General features: G+C 39.6%; 6 protein-coding genes across 8 annotated transcripts; 1 reads left to right on the top strand and 5 right to left on the bottom strand.

The window, feature by feature from the left end:
• Positions 1-74: 74 nt before the first annotated feature.
• LOC104758881 (pectinesterase inhibitor-like) lies at positions 75-1,037 on the bottom strand. Its single transcript, XM_010481847.3, has 2 exons — positions 614-1,037; positions 75-486 (listed from the first exon to the last, which is right to left on the bottom strand). Exons 1-2 carry the CDS (start codon positions 826-828, stop codon positions 174-176), a joined length of 528 nt encoding a protein of 175 aa, XP_010480149.1. The 5' UTR covers positions 829-1,037; the 3' UTR covers positions 75-173.
• A 2,168-nt stretch (positions 1,038-3,205) lies between these two features.
• On the bottom strand, positions 3,206-6,393 carry LOC104758882 (uncharacterized). 2 transcript variants are annotated; one of them, XM_087496024.1, is made up of 6 exons: positions 5,968-6,393; positions 5,637-5,832; positions 4,912-5,556; positions 4,189-4,829; positions 3,934-3,972; positions 3,206-3,535 (listed from the first exon to the last, which is right to left on the bottom strand). In XM_087496024.1, the coding sequence occupies exons 1-4, from the start codon at positions 6,123-6,125 to the stop codon at positions 4,638-4,640; spliced, it is 1,191 nt and encodes a 396-aa protein (XP_087352150.1). In that variant the 5' UTR covers positions 6,126-6,393; the 3' UTR covers positions 3,206-3,535; positions 3,934-3,972; positions 4,189-4,637. The 2 variants fall into 2 exon arrangements, with proteins under 2 accessions (XP_087352150.1, XP_010480150.1); XM_010481848.3 differs by having other exon boundaries at positions 3,206-3,532.
• A 100-nt stretch (positions 6,394-6,493) lies between these two features.
• Positions 6,494-7,809, bottom strand: LOC104758883 (zinc transporter 11). Its single transcript, XM_087496026.1, has 2 exons — positions 7,169-7,809; positions 6,494-7,084 (listed from the first exon to the last, which is right to left on the bottom strand). The coding sequence occupies exons 1-2, from the start codon at positions 7,758-7,760 to the stop codon at positions 6,567-6,569; spliced, it is 1,110 nt and encodes a 369-aa protein (XP_087352152.1). The 5' UTR covers positions 7,761-7,809; the 3' UTR covers positions 6,494-6,566.
• A 410-nt stretch (positions 7,810-8,219) lies between these two features.
• Positions 8,220-10,978, bottom strand: LOC104758885 (mitochondrial import inner membrane translocase subunit TIM50). The gene is made up of 10 exons (XM_087496025.1): positions 10,398-10,978; positions 10,038-10,135; positions 9,889-9,925; positions 9,736-9,797; positions 9,535-9,648; positions 9,274-9,378; positions 9,090-9,188; positions 8,839-8,995; positions 8,635-8,737; positions 8,220-8,531 (listed from the first exon to the last, which is right to left on the bottom strand). Exons 1-10 carry the CDS (start codon positions 10,705-10,707, stop codon positions 8,486-8,488), a joined length of 1,131 nt encoding a protein of 376 aa, XP_087352151.1. The 5' UTR covers positions 10,708-10,978; the 3' UTR covers positions 8,220-8,485.
• A 153-nt stretch (positions 10,979-11,131) lies between these two features.
• LOC104758880 (small ribosomal subunit protein mS78 (rPPR3a)) lies at positions 11,132-12,721 on the bottom strand. The gene has a single exon (XM_087496023.1). The coding sequence runs from the start codon at positions 12,577-12,579 to the stop codon at positions 11,383-11,385; it is 1,197 nt and encodes a 398-aa protein (XP_087352149.1). The 5' UTR covers positions 12,580-12,721; the 3' UTR covers positions 11,132-11,382.
• A 14-nt stretch (positions 12,722-12,735) lies between these two features.
• On the top strand, positions 12,736-15,050 carry LOC104758878 (cysteine synthase 2). Of its 2 annotated transcripts, none has more exons than XM_087496022.1 (6): positions 12,736-12,999; positions 13,112-13,186; positions 13,402-13,545; positions 13,633-14,022; positions 14,126-14,361; positions 14,467-15,050. In XM_087496022.1, exons 3-6 carry the CDS (start codon positions 13,405-13,407, stop codon positions 14,687-14,689), a joined length of 990 nt encoding a protein of 329 aa, XP_087352148.1. In that variant the 5' UTR covers positions 12,736-12,999; positions 13,112-13,186; positions 13,402-13,404; the 3' UTR covers positions 14,690-15,050. The 2 variants fall into 2 exon arrangements, with proteins under 2 accessions (XP_087352148.1, XP_087352147.1); XM_087496021.1 differs by having other exon boundaries at positions 12,741-13,004.
• Positions 15,051-15,223: the final 173 nt, after the last annotated feature.

Here is a 15,223-nt window from a genome sequence, read left to right as displayed (position 1 = left end):
TCTCTGGTTTATCCTTAAGAATCGATGAGTTTGGTTTCTCAACATCAGAAAATGATAAGAAAACATATGTCGTATAATAAAAGAGGGTATCATTTATTTTTAACTCGAGTAAGCGTCGATGTTGAGTTTCTTACATAGAGAAAATAAAAGGAGGAGGAGGTTATTTTAATTAATTAGAAGCGATCAATGATCCTCATAGCAGCATCAGAGAGTTGGGCATATATATTGATTTGGCTAAATAGCTCCAAAGACTCCTCAAAGAAAGACTCATCAAACTTGACACTTTGGAGATTGTACCGACAGTTCGAAGCGTAGCCAAGTGCAAGCATTATCGATCTAGCGGTTTTGTCGTAATCACCGCTTCTCAGATCCGTTTTGGCTTCCGACAGTTTTTTAGGTACCTCCATCGACAAGTCATGTTTGCAAGCCTCCAAAACTTTCCTAACTTCAGCTTTGTCTTCTTTTGACGATAGATCCGTTAGGTTGCTACAACAATTCAAAACTTGTTACATTATAATCAAAGATTTTATATATACATTAATACATATATATATGGTTTTTAGTTACAGAAAAAAATATCATATATGGTTATTAGATAGAAGTGAAAACTTGCTTGATGATGATATTGAGGCGAGAGTCGAGACAGTGTATGACGATGCCGGCGATACCAACAGGGTCAGCATGAACGGAGGTTGGGTCGGATTCAAGACACTGCATGCATGTGGTCGGTGCTTGTGCATTGTGGCATTCATTTATCATCAGATCATTCTCGGCCCAAATCGGAGAGATGATCACTAGAAGAGTTAACAAGAGAAACTTGATGATCATCTTGCCAATTAAGGAGTATTTCTTTTGAGGGGTGTGTGAAGTGATATGCGTATTTAAACTAAGAATATGAGACCGTGGTTGGTCACGACTCACGAGCTATCTCTCGTTCATGCATGGGGAGGTAGCTAGTTCTATTGTCACATACGCAAGTTCAACAACCTCTATTCAATTATTTAAACTTTTGTTAACTGACCAGTCAAATGCAAGCTGCTCTTCTTATTTTTGGTATCACGCCGATTTGATAAGATTCCTTTTGTAAACAAGAGTGCTCAAAACGACAGTGTTTTGGCAAAAGGCTTGCAAACACTAAAGCCCAAATCAAATGGAGAAGTTTGCAATCAAGAACCCAGGCCCATGTCTGTGCAACGGCTACATACCCCTGCAACTCAAGACAAGAACAGAACGCCAGCACAACAAACTGAAGCTCGTACGGAAGTGACGACAAACAGATTCAAACCACTCGAATCTTGCAACAATGACTAAGCCACGTCAACAGTCAAATAGATGGTTCTAGAGTCTAGGTTAAACTCTTGTAGCATCTATAAAAGAGCAGTCACATTGTAACAAAAGACTTAAGCATTGAATAACAAAAGAAACAATCTTTCACATCTCTTCTTTCTTTCACCTTTGCCAAAATATATATGGCATAAATTTTATTTGATATATAAATAAAGATGTCGGTTTAATTACTTATAATTTTCACATGGGTACGTAAGCAAACTAAGCTTCCCCCACAATATTTCTTGGAGTAACCCAGAAGGCCAGAATTATGCAACCATATTGATTTCAGAAACTACATTACAGATGCCTAACTAGAGTCAATTATACTAGGACATTCATCAGGCTGTATGACCCATTAAACCACTTTTAGTGACATTTTTCATTAAACGTCTTTTAAGCATTAGTCATATGCGCTTACTAATCTTAAAATCTGATTATTACATATATCATCATAATATGTGGCACAGTCACATATGGTTGACCACTACCAAACTAGATTTGGTGTGTCTGCTCACAATTGAAAGAGGTAAAGTGCTCTACAAAAAGCTCTAGACGACAGAAGAGTTGAAATCTTAATTAGAAGACATATAAATATTAAGAATTCCTTGCAAGTGCAACATTGAGCGTGTTCGTTTGTCTGACGCAGGCGGCTGCGGCAGCAGCAGCGACTGCGGCAAATGTAACTTTTTTGATCGCCGCAACTAATCGACGTCCAAAATTAGAATCAGCGTTCGCCGCAGCGTCTTGCCGCAAGCACCTGCGGCAACCAAACGAACAACAACACATGCGGCGACGAAACGAACATGCTCATTGTACATTTCTATAGTAGGACTAAAATAATTAAATTAGCTCTGTTTTTAAAGATAAAATCCAAACATATATTTTAAAGAGGAACAATATCATAAGGAGTTGAAAATCAAAACATAAAGTCTCAAGTTATGAAACCTTTGAACAGACTTAAATAAACTTGACATCTTCTACAAAGTCTAAATTGGTCTCAGAGCCAGCCTAAAGGCCAGGCTGATGAAGCAGCTACTTGCGGCCGAATATTTTATAAACTTTTTTCGGCCCTTTTAATAGAAAGTTGTCTTTAGTCCAGTGGTATTAATCTCCCTGGAAGAGTTTGGTCTGAACTAGATTTGGATGATGCTTAAGCTCTTCAAATCCATAAAAATGGATACACGCAGCAGTGTTGCTCTCGATATTGTAGAAAACAATGTAGAAAGGGTAGCACACGAACGGAGAAACCACATTCCAACAAATCTGTGGTGGTAGCCTGGTAGGCTATGGATGGTAGTATGCATATACGTTTGGACCATATATGCTCTCCAGCAGCATTGTCTTCTAGAACCCACAAGGCAGATTTGCTTCCACCCAACAAGTCGAGTCGATAAACTGATGTACACCTAATTTACCTTTGTAGTTGATTCAACAAAGTTAATGCCCAAGTAGGTCCTATGTCTTCATCATATTTAATAAAGCCGAATTTCTCAAGCCTAAAGTCGAAACAAACTATATCGTAAAAAAAACTTTGTAATACTAGACACCATTTATGCATATTCCATCATCTGCGGCAGGATGGCGAAGTATTGGGTCTTGGATCGTCCTCCATAACAAGGTCATCTGGGATTCGATCTGAGTAGTATTCCCTTAACGAGTTTGACTGTTGATCCTCTAAGACCAGCTTGTCCAGATGTGCACATGTTTCAATTCCCATTTTAGAAGAAATAATCTTTGGATTCGAAGAAAAGGCTGGGTCAAGCTATCTAGTCATCTAGAAGATGATCGGAGAATACAAAGATCACCTCCTGGCCTGGGTGAGTTGAAAAACCTAAATTACTCAACCGGTTAAGAAGACATTATTAAACCGGGTGAATAATAAATATGAAATCAAATTGCATAAACATAAAAGATAGAGAGTGATAATAGTTAGTCTGATTTTGAAGACGGAACTCGATATTACTTACTAGACTAGTAAGTACACACGACTGACTTAATTCGAAGAAACAGCAGAGCTAATACACAACACTTTTGTTAGATAAACATAATCAGACAGTCCACTCGGTTACATGCGATGTCTGGTCCATGGTACAAGACCCATTTTCTTGGCATTGGCATTTCAGAGCGGCATAAAGTATCTGCTTGCATGAATCCTCAATAAGAGGGCACCCATTATAATCCTAAGGTTTTGATTTGGTGCCATCTGCTAACAAAAAAACGAAAACATCACCTGTAAGGATACTGAACCTTAAGAGTTATAACACAATTCCTATCTGGGAATCCCACAATTACAGTTTAGACTATAAGTGAAATAAGGAACGGCGAAGATACAAACGACCAGAAGTTCCTCAAAACATCTTCAGAACCATCCAATATAATGCACCACTATGAAATCAAGAAACAACTCAGACTAAAGATACTATTACTTTAGGGAAACTCATATTCAACACTCTACTGTGTCAACAGGTTTATAAATCCTTACCCTAACAAAAAGAGTAGTTTTTAACATTTTTACAATTCTAACAAAAACGCACAGGACACTTGAACAATTCTACAGGCTACACTTGAGTTATTGTAGTTTGCTATAACAGCAATAAACTATACCTTATCCGTGTCTGAACTGATTGAAGAAGAGCTCGGTACCTGTTCACACACGCACACAAACAGACAATTCGTATGTAAATGAATGTTCACAAGAGCAGAAAAAAATCTCATATATAAGTCAAACTGGGAAGTTCACACAGAAAAACAATTCTCTCGAGTAAGCTAATGATTCCGCAAAGCAGGCTTAACAAAAAGCATAACATTATAGAAATCGAAGAATACAGTTTCTGAGAATGCTTAAGAAGAAAAGCGTACCTTGGAAGCCTTGGATACAAGTTTCTCAATTAAGCTTAAGGCAATGGGCCTAAGGTTTCAAGACTTGGTAGATGAAGCGAGTGTTCAAGGGACCGGAAACTGAAACTGCCATAGATAGAAGATGGAATCAACGAGAACAAAGAGATCCCCTGTGTAAAACAAGACCACCATCAAAATACCACAATATCTTTCTCATTTAGCTTCCTCAAAAATCGTTATTTCAAGGGAAAAATCTTTTCCATTGCGTTTACCCATCAAATTTGTTTTGGTGTTTGCAAAATCAAAATACTCTTCTACCTTATAAAGTTAAAACGCCTACTCTGAATACATAACACAGCCACAAGCCCAAGTCAGGACACAGTTTACAGAACTTGGAGAATCTTGTTACTTGTCTACCAAAACTGGCTAAGAGTTTCACTTTAGATCCTTGTAGAAGATTGGTGACTCCCTCAGGTGCCAACATTAGGAGCACCCGTCGACAATGGTGCTCCGTATGAGTATCTCCACTGACCACAAGCTTCACATTTCTCTAACTTCACCTCATTTTCAAGCGTGCAGAATTTGCAGGACCATATCTTGTGCTTCATCTCCCTTTCCTTTGGCTTTAGAGCAGTGCATAACTCACATATTGGAGCCAATGACTGTTGGGAGAAAAACAAGACATATAATGAAAAACAGAAAAGACATAATGAGAAGCTTCAAGTTTAAACTTGAAAAACATACCGGGTTCAATAAGGTGCATTCTGCACACTCCCACATTGAAGATTCTTCTCTGCTGTGGTTTGCATCGTGGCTTGTAGATGGAAAAGTTATTGATGACTTCATGAAACCAAAGTTCGGTTCATCTTTGGAACAAGAAGGACCTTGATCACCTGAGCTGCAAATTCTTTTAGTACATCTTGTTTCAGGTGTTTCCTCTGTCAAATCAATAACATCTGATCCACATTGAGGGCCAAAGCTGGCATTGGACGAGGTACTGCATCTTTTTACTGATTTTGCACTCGAGCTTGTGCAATCTACTCTTTCGGAAATTGGTTCCTTACATGTTTCACTATCATCCTCTTCGTCTTCGAAACCCTCGGTGGATTGGGAACCACACCAAATATCATCAAGTAAACGCCTTTCTGCAGCCATTGCAGCAGCCTGAATTGGACTAAGATCTGACATAATGCTGCTATCACCACCAAGACGATGAGGTCCTGAGGGTAAAAGCGTACCCGCACGCACTCTTTTTTCTGCTGCTGAAGCTGCAGTTGCTCGGAGAGATGAGAGAGGAGGCTGACGAGAAACTCCACCCAAACGTTTACCAGGTACATCAAATCCTTGCCCTGTCCCTGTTATACCCTTTGACATCAACTCCTCGCATTCCTAGATGTAATGAAATAAGTTAAATACTGTTTGCAGAAACAAATTGAAACATTGGTAATGCAATAATTGAATCTAAATACCTTACGCAGTTCATCCCAAAGCTTATAGAAACTTGCGTTATGAGGACCATGGGCGTTGTGACAAAGCTCATGGAGCATGGTGTCAAGAACTTCATGGTAGGATAAAAAATCACCATCATGGTTTACCCTCCGAAGCCTCAGTTTCACTTGCACGCCTCTATTTACATTCACCCCCAATAGCCTTGGATTTTTTGGGCTGCCAAATTTCAAAAATCAAGAACAAAAACATCATCATTGATGAAACCCTAAAAAATTCAAATACTTTGAATCATATTCTTCCACAGAAAATGGCAGAGAATGATATGATAAAAGCATCAATTAATGTAATTACCAGAATTCAGAGAGAAGCTTGACACGCCATTTTCGTCTAGTCATAATGGGTTGAACTTGATTCGCCACCTTCTCCAAAATCTTGCTGGCTTCATCTGCTCTAGGTTTCTTCTTCAGAGCCTTTATTTCCCAGACCTTGTTCAAATCCCCCAAATTCATTATTTCACATAAAAATCTAAAAAATTCGATTCAAAGGAATTCGATAATCGACAATATAAATATTAATCGATAGAAGAAATGACGACCAACGGAGACGAGAAGCACGAAAAGCCAATGCAGAGTAATTAACTCGTTTCGTTTACGAGTCGACTCAGATAGGTCTCGCTTTGAAGAAGAAGCTCTTTTTTTTCCCTTCATCCTTAAAAAAACAGTTACAGGCCCATTTTTTTCTCTTCATCCTTAAAAAAACAATTACAGGCCCATCTTATTAATCCGCACCGTTTTGGATAAACGGGTTTATATAACAACTCTTATGTTATTATTGGCTAAAGTAATAACGAAAGGATTTGGTAGAAAATGCATATTAATGATCCAAAATCGAACATCCATAGTCTAATCAATAATATTCTTGTAACAATTGGTGTTTTTTTTTTCTTTTTCTCAAGTGTCCCAAATCATAACAATGGCGATGACAACAACTCCAAACAACACAGCCAAAAACTTATAACGAGGCTCATCGACATGAACCTTCTTGTTTGGTGTATACCCTTTTGCCAACAAATGGTTCACTGACACATACAGGAAAACCCCACACGCCAAGCTCATCGACACTGCGAATATCCAGTCAGCGACCGACCCTTGAGTGGTTGCATCGATGACTATCCCGATCGCTACACCGATTGGGCTAGAGATGGCGAATGCGAAAGAATATGTGACTGAGGAGAATAAAGGACGGTCAGGGATCATACGGAGGAGAGCAATTCCCATGGCGATCGCTGCAAATATCTTGTGGAGTGTTATTGTCCATAGAGCTCTCCAAGCATCTGATTTAGTCTCTGAGATCCCAATTGCTATGCCTTCGAAAACAGAGTGGAAACAGAGAGCTACGATCAATAGGATGCTATCTCCAACCGATGTTTCACTTGTTGCTGACGTCTGTCTCGATTTGTCTTCTCCTCCTGAAAGCACCAAACTTTCAACACTCACTAACCGTTTCTAATTTAACGATTGAGATTCACAACAAGTTAGAAACTTTTTGGTACCTTGAAGCTCCAAATCCTTTTGGGTCTTCTTTGAGTAGATATGAGCGATGACAGAATCAGCAAGCATTGTCAGCATAAAACCAGCACAAGCCAACATATAAGCAAATGGGTAGGCTGGAGAAGGCTCAGACTCTCCTTCAGCCGTCAACAAATCCCGAAACGTCTCATCAGCATCTGACAAGAAATGCATCAAGGCGGTTGCAAGAAACACTCCTCCGGCGAATTGTGTTCCGAGAACCAAAAACCCTTGACTCCATTTCAAGAAATAAGGAGATATCCCGCTTATGAACGTGAAGACAAAGATGATGACAAGGCAACCTATTTTGACAGAGATTAAGGATTTTGATTTGAGATCAGAGCTACTCTTAACGGGCGGGGCCTCATCGTCTTCGTGGTCTGCTCCGGTTCCATGGGAGAGACAAGGGACGACCAAGACAAGAAAGAGGAAGAAGACGAAGAGAAGAGGACGAGACATGTGAATTACTATATCTTTAGTGAGTTTATGTGTCCGTGATTCGAAGTTAAGAGATATAGATATGTCGTGTAATGAATAAGTGGTGTTTAAGAGTCGTACTAAAAAACTAAAAGTCATGGATGGAGTTTTGTACTACACACATACAATAAATGTATGGTTTTTTGATTGGTTGATTACAACTTACACATTGAAAAGGATTACAGGTGAAGGAACTTTGCAATTGGTTGCTAGACATAGACTTTTTTTTTTTTTGACGATCGGTTGCTAGACATAGACTTATCTTTCGATGAATTCAAATTTATGAAAACAAGACAAATCTGTTAACTAAATTAATTAAAAAAAATATATATCAGGTGTACAATTATCCTAATTGTAGACCTGATATTTTGCACCTTAAGACACGCATTAAAACAGACAGAGACTAGCGTACTAGAAAAGGTAAATTACTCTTTTTTTTTTTTAGCAATACCTACCAACAGACGTTTCAACCAAATAATGTCTAAAAAGTTCATAATCATAACTCAATTTGTTAAACAGAGAAAAAAAAAAAATTAGAGAAAAACAAAAACTGTATGGTTAGTCAACGAAAAATGAACCTTCCATTTGATAATTTCTTTTTTTTTAGTTTTCTCAAAGAGAAGTTTTCTGTCGAAAGCAGAGACAAAGGCGAGGAAAATTGGGCAAAGACATAACAACTCTTTGATGAGAAAGACACCATCCATTTTAGTTTGAATTTTTACCTAAACCCATAGCGATGAACAGTACCTCCTGTTCCTATTTTATAGTGTGCAGCATCAATGACGATATAACAGCCTCTCGCTATACATAAAATATTAGATCCTTTAACGCTTCCAGAATCGGCCTTGTCCCCGTTGTTCTTGCATTCGCCTGCGTACAGATATATATAACAGTCTTAGTGGGGGACACTAGCTAATAGATTAATGCATTGATACGATTGGGGTAAAGAAAAAGTTCTGATATATCGACTCACCTTTGATACTCTGCGGACCTTTCAAGGAACTCTTTGGCAATATCTTTTCTCTCGTAAGAGGCTAGAACCGGTCTGACGTCAGCTGGACCGTTACGTGCTACATCTGCATAACAAAAACACGAAGAATCAACCAGTCAACACTTATAAAGGCTGTTCACAAGACTGGACTAGAACTTATGTTATTCCACAGTACATAATACCGACATTCAAGAAAGGGTATCAGGTCAATTAGGGCCGTGTCGCCTTCTTCAAGTTTGTAAGGCTTGATTGGCACGCTATTCTCTGGCTGAAGGGTTGTTTCAAAGGCATTTCCGCTAACATAGAGAATCTTCTTCGGATCTCTGTTCAGCTTCGACAGATCCTGCAGCAGGAATTTTTAACAGCCAGTTGAGAAACAGCTAATGTAATGTGGCAAGTAGGAAAAAATTCAGAGATAAAACTAGCTGCTTACGTACCCTATAGTGCTTTCCATTCACATATTTAGTAGCGACTCTTCCCAGCGCAAAACGTATGACGCGATTTGGGTCTAACTTCTCACAGACCGGCCCTACGTACTATAAGCAATGAAACTAGTGTTAGTTGTCGCATTACTATGACACTACAAGCAAAAAAACTAAAACAAACCAGTGGGGACTTTACCATATCCATCTGATCAGTATACACGACAATCTCATAGAATTTCGCAAGATGCTCCAAGAATGCATCCACACCTGGTCTTTTGAATGTCCTCCACCCCCTTTCTCGCTAAACATTTTTGTAAATATGAAGGCAGAAAAGGTTAAATACAGCTTTACTTAAGAAACCAAATCAGTTCACCAGGACCGCTTAGATACTCTGAGCCCAGATATTCACGTCTATGATGCAAGGTTTTGATGACAAGTAAATCAATGAAATTGCTACCTTCCAGTCTGTGTAAAGCAGTGTCTCATTCAAATCAAGAACTAGAGTATATGCATGCTGTTCTGAGGGGTGCAAATCAGGGAGAAGCTTTTCCGAGAGAGGTTCCGTAAAGCCCTATTAGGAAACGGTAAGAAAATAAGATTTATAGAAGAAATTAGAAGAGGAAAAAAAGCAATATTGTGTCTTGGTGAAAGGACGTACTTTCACATGTTCCTCCACAATTTCCCTAAGCTCCAAATACTTATCAATGGCTTTAGCAGAACCTGATCAGAATTCAAGCAAACCAACTCATGCTATGCTTAAATTAAACACATACTATTGTTAGTTAGGATGACAGTGGCGAAAGGACTATACCTGTCATCGCAGTAGAGTACAACATAGTTTGATATTTCTGCAGAGAGATGAGTACATCAAGTATTAATTCAGAGAAGCTTATAAAACATATCTTTTAAAGCGGAGAAACATGACAGCACAAGGGTTAAAGTAGGACTCGAGATACTCACATCAATCACATCAATGCCAGAGGAATTAATAACTGGCGTCTTCTTAGCTGATTCTCGGAACGCCTTAGTCTTTTCATTCACTTCATCTATTGTGTAAGCTGTACAACGAAACAAAAGAAAGTATGAATCAGAACTAAAAGAGTCAACAATCGAGTGATTCATGCTTCAACAAAGTGAAGAACACTGAATTCAAAATCCACACATAAAGAAACTGGAACGCAATGCCGCGATTAATTAACAACAACAACACATTTACACGCATTTCACAGCAAGAGCAACTTTGCAAAGCCGATCAAAAATAGTAATCTACGGGAGAGGATAAAATGTTATCTAATAGATGAAGGGAATGGAAGTACAGACCAAAACTTGCGTAACCAGTAGCGGCTGTAGCACCAGTGAGTACCCACATAAGTGCGTAACCAAGATACTTAAGACCTTTCCGTTCCTTTCCCACCGCTGCCGCGGCTGCAGCTTCCGCTTGAGGAGGAGGCGGAAGAGGATGATTCGGCGGTGGAAAATCAGAAAACACGGACTGGCCAGAGGAGATCCCTTGATACCTCGATGTAGAATTCGAGGAAGAAGCTTCCGCAGAAGAGAATAATCTCAGGTTACGAGATCTAGGCTTTATCAATCTTGACAAAATACGAGATCGAAGAACTATAGACGCCATTTTCCGATTTCGGCGTTTTCTCCCCCCGAAGCTCTCTGTGAATCGCAGCAAGGGTTGAAGTAGGGTTTTGAATTTGTGTGTGTGTGATCGGAGAAAAGGAGAAATAATAAACAAATCAGACTGTTTGGAAACAGGTTTATTAATGGGCTCTCATTTAAAGAAAGACTCTTATCGACTGTTTGGCAGTCTGTTTATTTCAACTCCGATATTTTTTGTCCACGCCACGACTATTGATTTTATCTTTTTTTTACTTGTTTACCAAGATTATCATTTCATTTTTGTAATTATGATGATATGTGAATACATTTTTTTCCCCTTTTTTCTATCAGGATTTTAATATCTAATTAATGAAGTAATTTTACAACATTTATATCAAGGATCAAGGGAAATGCAATTTTTAATTTTGTTTGAGAAAAAATACCCGTAAAATAACCCAAACTTTTATTAAATGTGTAGCGTTTCTTCTGCATCAAACTCGACTACATGCTGTTTTTTTTTCCAGACTCAAATAAGCGAACTACATAGAAAGAAACAAGTTTACCTCCCCCATAAGAGGAAAGTTAAAACAAGTAGAAAAGCCACAAACTGGGCAACATCCGCAAATTAAGGGGCTCGCTCTCACACAATGTAACAAGACACTAGAGTGTGAGTCAGAGTAGCACCATGAACCACTTACTACTCTTCCTGGGACGGCAAATTCAGCTTGAACTTTAAGAAATCATTGGTCTTTGCAATCTCCACAATCTCCTCAGCTTCTTCTCTCTTGGAACCTTTCACCAATTCATCAACTACCTGCTGCAACGTTGTTGGACCGACAAGATACCGCTTACTGAATGTCTCCTTGCAGAGCTCAATCGCAGACTCAAAGTCGCCTGCTTTACACATTGCAGGTAGCAATAAACCAAAGGTGGCTTTATCAGGTCGATACCCATGGTTCATAATTTCTTTGTACCACGACTCAGCTTCATCCATTTTTCCTTCATTGATAGACCCTCTAATCATAGCATTGAAACTGAAAACATCAGGTTTGATCCCACTAGCCTTCAGCTCTTCAAAGAGACTAACTAGCTCTTTTGATTTCACCTCGTTGGCTAACCCAAGCAACCGAGCATTGTAAGTCCTGACATCTATCGCTACATTCTTCTCCAACATTTTAGCCCATATCTCTTCCCCAAGCTCGAACTGTCCCTTCAGATACGACGACAATAGAATTGTGTTGAATGTGACTATATCAGGTTTCAAACCCTTGTTCTCAATCTCATCAAGCAATGCAACAGCTTCGGGTAAAGAACCCTTCTCACACAAGGCCTTGATCAAAGTGTTGTAAGATACAATATCTGGTTTGATTGATAACTTTCCTGGTAACTCATTGAAAAGCTCTTCAACCAAATCGAATTTCTTGGAAAGCCCATATGCACTAAGCAAGGCATTGAAGGACAAAACTGACCTTTTGCAGTTTCTTTCAGGCATTTCGTCGAACACCTTCTGTGCTTTCTCAAACAAACCCGCTTTCCCGTAGAGAGAAATGATCCTCGCCGCGAATCCTTCCTTTGACATGTCGCCGTACTTCTTCTGCTCCTCCAAAATCTCTTCGACATAGTTTAATCTCTTAGCTGCGACGAGGCGGCGCACGGTTCTATCGTACACGGCTATGTTGTTCCGGAAGCGATCCGACTCACATGCCTTCTTGAACTTCTCCACGATCTGTTTGGGGTTTCGTTCGCCATTTACTATACTGGCAAGTGACTTTTGAGGCGGCGAGATTGCGGCCGAGACTGCCGTGGTTTCGGAGGCTACGGTGGCGGCGGAGGAAAAACGGCGGATCGAAGAAATGTTCAAGGTGCCACGGAGAACACGAGATAGAGACGACATCGTTTTGAGAGTGTGCCAAAGGGTTTCAGGAGACGGGGTTTAAGAACTAATCAAAAGAAGGACGCATTTGATAATTTATAAACATTAGTGCCGTATTTTTAATTAATGGAAAGATTGGGGACTAGAATAAAAAAGAAAAAGAAAGAGAGTTGCTTTGCCGACGCCCTAAATTACATTACTTGAACGGTTTGAATACGGAGGAGGTGGTGAGAGCTTCAATGGCGCCTGTTAAGGTAACTGGCGCTGTTGTTGCTGCAGCGGCGATGGTGATGCTTTCTTCTTACTGTTACTGGAGCTTCTTCATCCGCCTCTCCGAGAAGAAGAAGAAAAAGGAGAAGCTGAGTATGAGAAACGGGCTCGTTGATGCCATTGGCAATACTCCTCTGATTCGTATCAATAGTCTCTCCGAGGCTACTGGATGTGAGGTTCTTCTCGATTTTTTCTTATCTAGTGTCGAGTTGTTGTTCTGACTATAACTATGAGTTAAAGTTGCAATTTTTTAAAATTCTACTTTGTTTCTTCTGGTGTTCAGATTCTTGGGAAATGCGAATTTTTGAATCCAGGAGGTAGCGTTAAAGATAGAGTTGTTGTGAAGATCATTCAAGAGGTAACACATAGTAAAGGTTTCAAATTTCAACTTTTTAGGTTGTGTCCTGCTCTCAGCTAATTTAGTTAGAAAGAAGCTTGCGTTTAATTGCGTCTTGAATTATCATCAGCTTGGCTGTTCATGTTAGTGTTTTGCAATACAACTTCCAGTTAATATGGTATATGTGAAATCCAGAAGAGAATCCAAGAACCCTGATTTTTTTTTCCTGTGTTTAGGCTATGGAATCTGGTAAGCTATTCCCGGGAGGAGTTGTAACAGAAGGTAGTGCGGGGAGTACTGCCATTAGTCTAGCTACGGTTGCTCCAGCATACGGGTGTAAATGTCATGTTGTTATACCTGATGATGCTGCTATTGAAAAGGTTTTATCTTTCAAACACTTTGATGATACACATTTTCTCTATATGCATTTATATACTCAAATTTGTATTGTGTTGGACTTGTTTTAGTCTCAAATAATTGAAGCCCTTGGAGCTACTGTTGAGAGGGTGAGGCCAGTGTCAATAACTCACAAAGATCACTTTGTCAACATTGCGAGGCGACGGGCTGAGGAAGCAAACGAGTTAGCATCAGAGAGAAGACTAGAACGCGAATCAAATGGCATACACCAGGAGAAAACTAATGGTTGCGCAGTTGCGGAAGAGAAAGAGCCTTCCTTTTTCTCAGATTCAGTTACAGGTGGCTTCTTCGCGGATCAATTTGAAAACTTGGCAAATTATAGGGCTCATTATGAAGGTACTGGCCCTGAAATCTGGCACCAGACTCATGGCAACATCGACGCCTTTGTTGCTGCTGCGGGTACCGGCGGTACTTTAGCTGGCGTTTCAAGGTTTCTGCAGGTATGGTTCATCAGAGCTTATATTAATCACAGCCTTTATATATGGCTAGTTCATGTATGTTATAAACACAAAAACCTCATAAGCTTCTTGTGCTTATAAACAGGAGAAGAATGAAAGAGTTAAATGCTTCCTGATCGATCCTCCTGGATCCGGTCTGTACAATAAAGTAACACGGGGAGTGATGTACACAAGAGAGGAAGCTGAAGGGCGTCGACTAAAGAACCCATTTGATACAATAACAGAAGGGATAGGAATCAACAGGCTTACTAAAAACTTCCTCATGGCAAAACTTGATGGCGGTTTTCGTGGTACTGATAAAGAAGCGGTTGAGATGTCGAGGTAGTGCTCATTCTTTATATGTTTCTACATACCTGTTTTAGGTAGTACTGATAAAGATTCTGTACAAGTTGGGATCTTGATATCTTTCTTAATTTATGTTCCTAGGTTTCTTCTGGAGAATGATGGGCTTTTTCTTGGTAGCTCCTCAGCTATGAACTGTGTTGGGGCAGTGAGGGTGGCTCAAACTCTTGGTCCTGGTCACACAATTGTCACCATTCTTTGTGATAACGGAATGAGGCATCTAAGCAAGTTTCACGACCCTAAGTACTTGGATCGATATGGATTAAGTCCAACCGCTATCGGATTAGAGTTCCTCGGCATTAAGTGAAACTATCTATTTGTTAGATTAGCTTCAGATTCATCAAGCCTAGGTCTGCAGCGGGTTTCTCGTTTCACATGATGATGACATATTCTTTGTGATTATTAGACAATAGCTACGTATCAACGGGAGAAAGTCAAAGCAACAATACATGTGTCTGACCTCTGAAACTCCCATAGCTGCATTTAACACCTGTCTCTTCAATTGACCACAAGTCCTGACCTAATGGGCTCCATTACAAGATTATGGGGAACATGCAATCAGATTTTGTCTTTGTATCCATTAGATTCTTGTCTGTGTTCAATGCATTCTATTAGAAACTCAAGAGTTCTTATAAACATATATATCCAAATCCTTCCTTATATATAAATCGGCTTGTGTAAGGTCTAATGACCCAACAATGGCAAAAAATGGAGTCAACAAGACACTATTGATCTCGTCACTTTCTTTCTTTAAGAATCTTTGCATTCTCATAACTATCCCAATCTTGTTTCTCTCTGACATTCTCTACGCAGGTGACGTGTTCAACAAGAAACCCAAATC

This window comes from Camelina sativa, chromosome 17 (assembly GCF_030686135.1).
Source record: "Camelina sativa cultivar CO46 ecotype springtype chromosome 17, ASM3068613v1".
NCBI lineage: Eukaryota > Viridiplantae > Streptophyta > Magnoliopsida > Brassicales > Brassicaceae > Camelina > Camelina sativa.
Note: the sequence above shows the minus strand (reverse complement) of the source record. Positions and strands in the feature narration are given on the sequence as shown.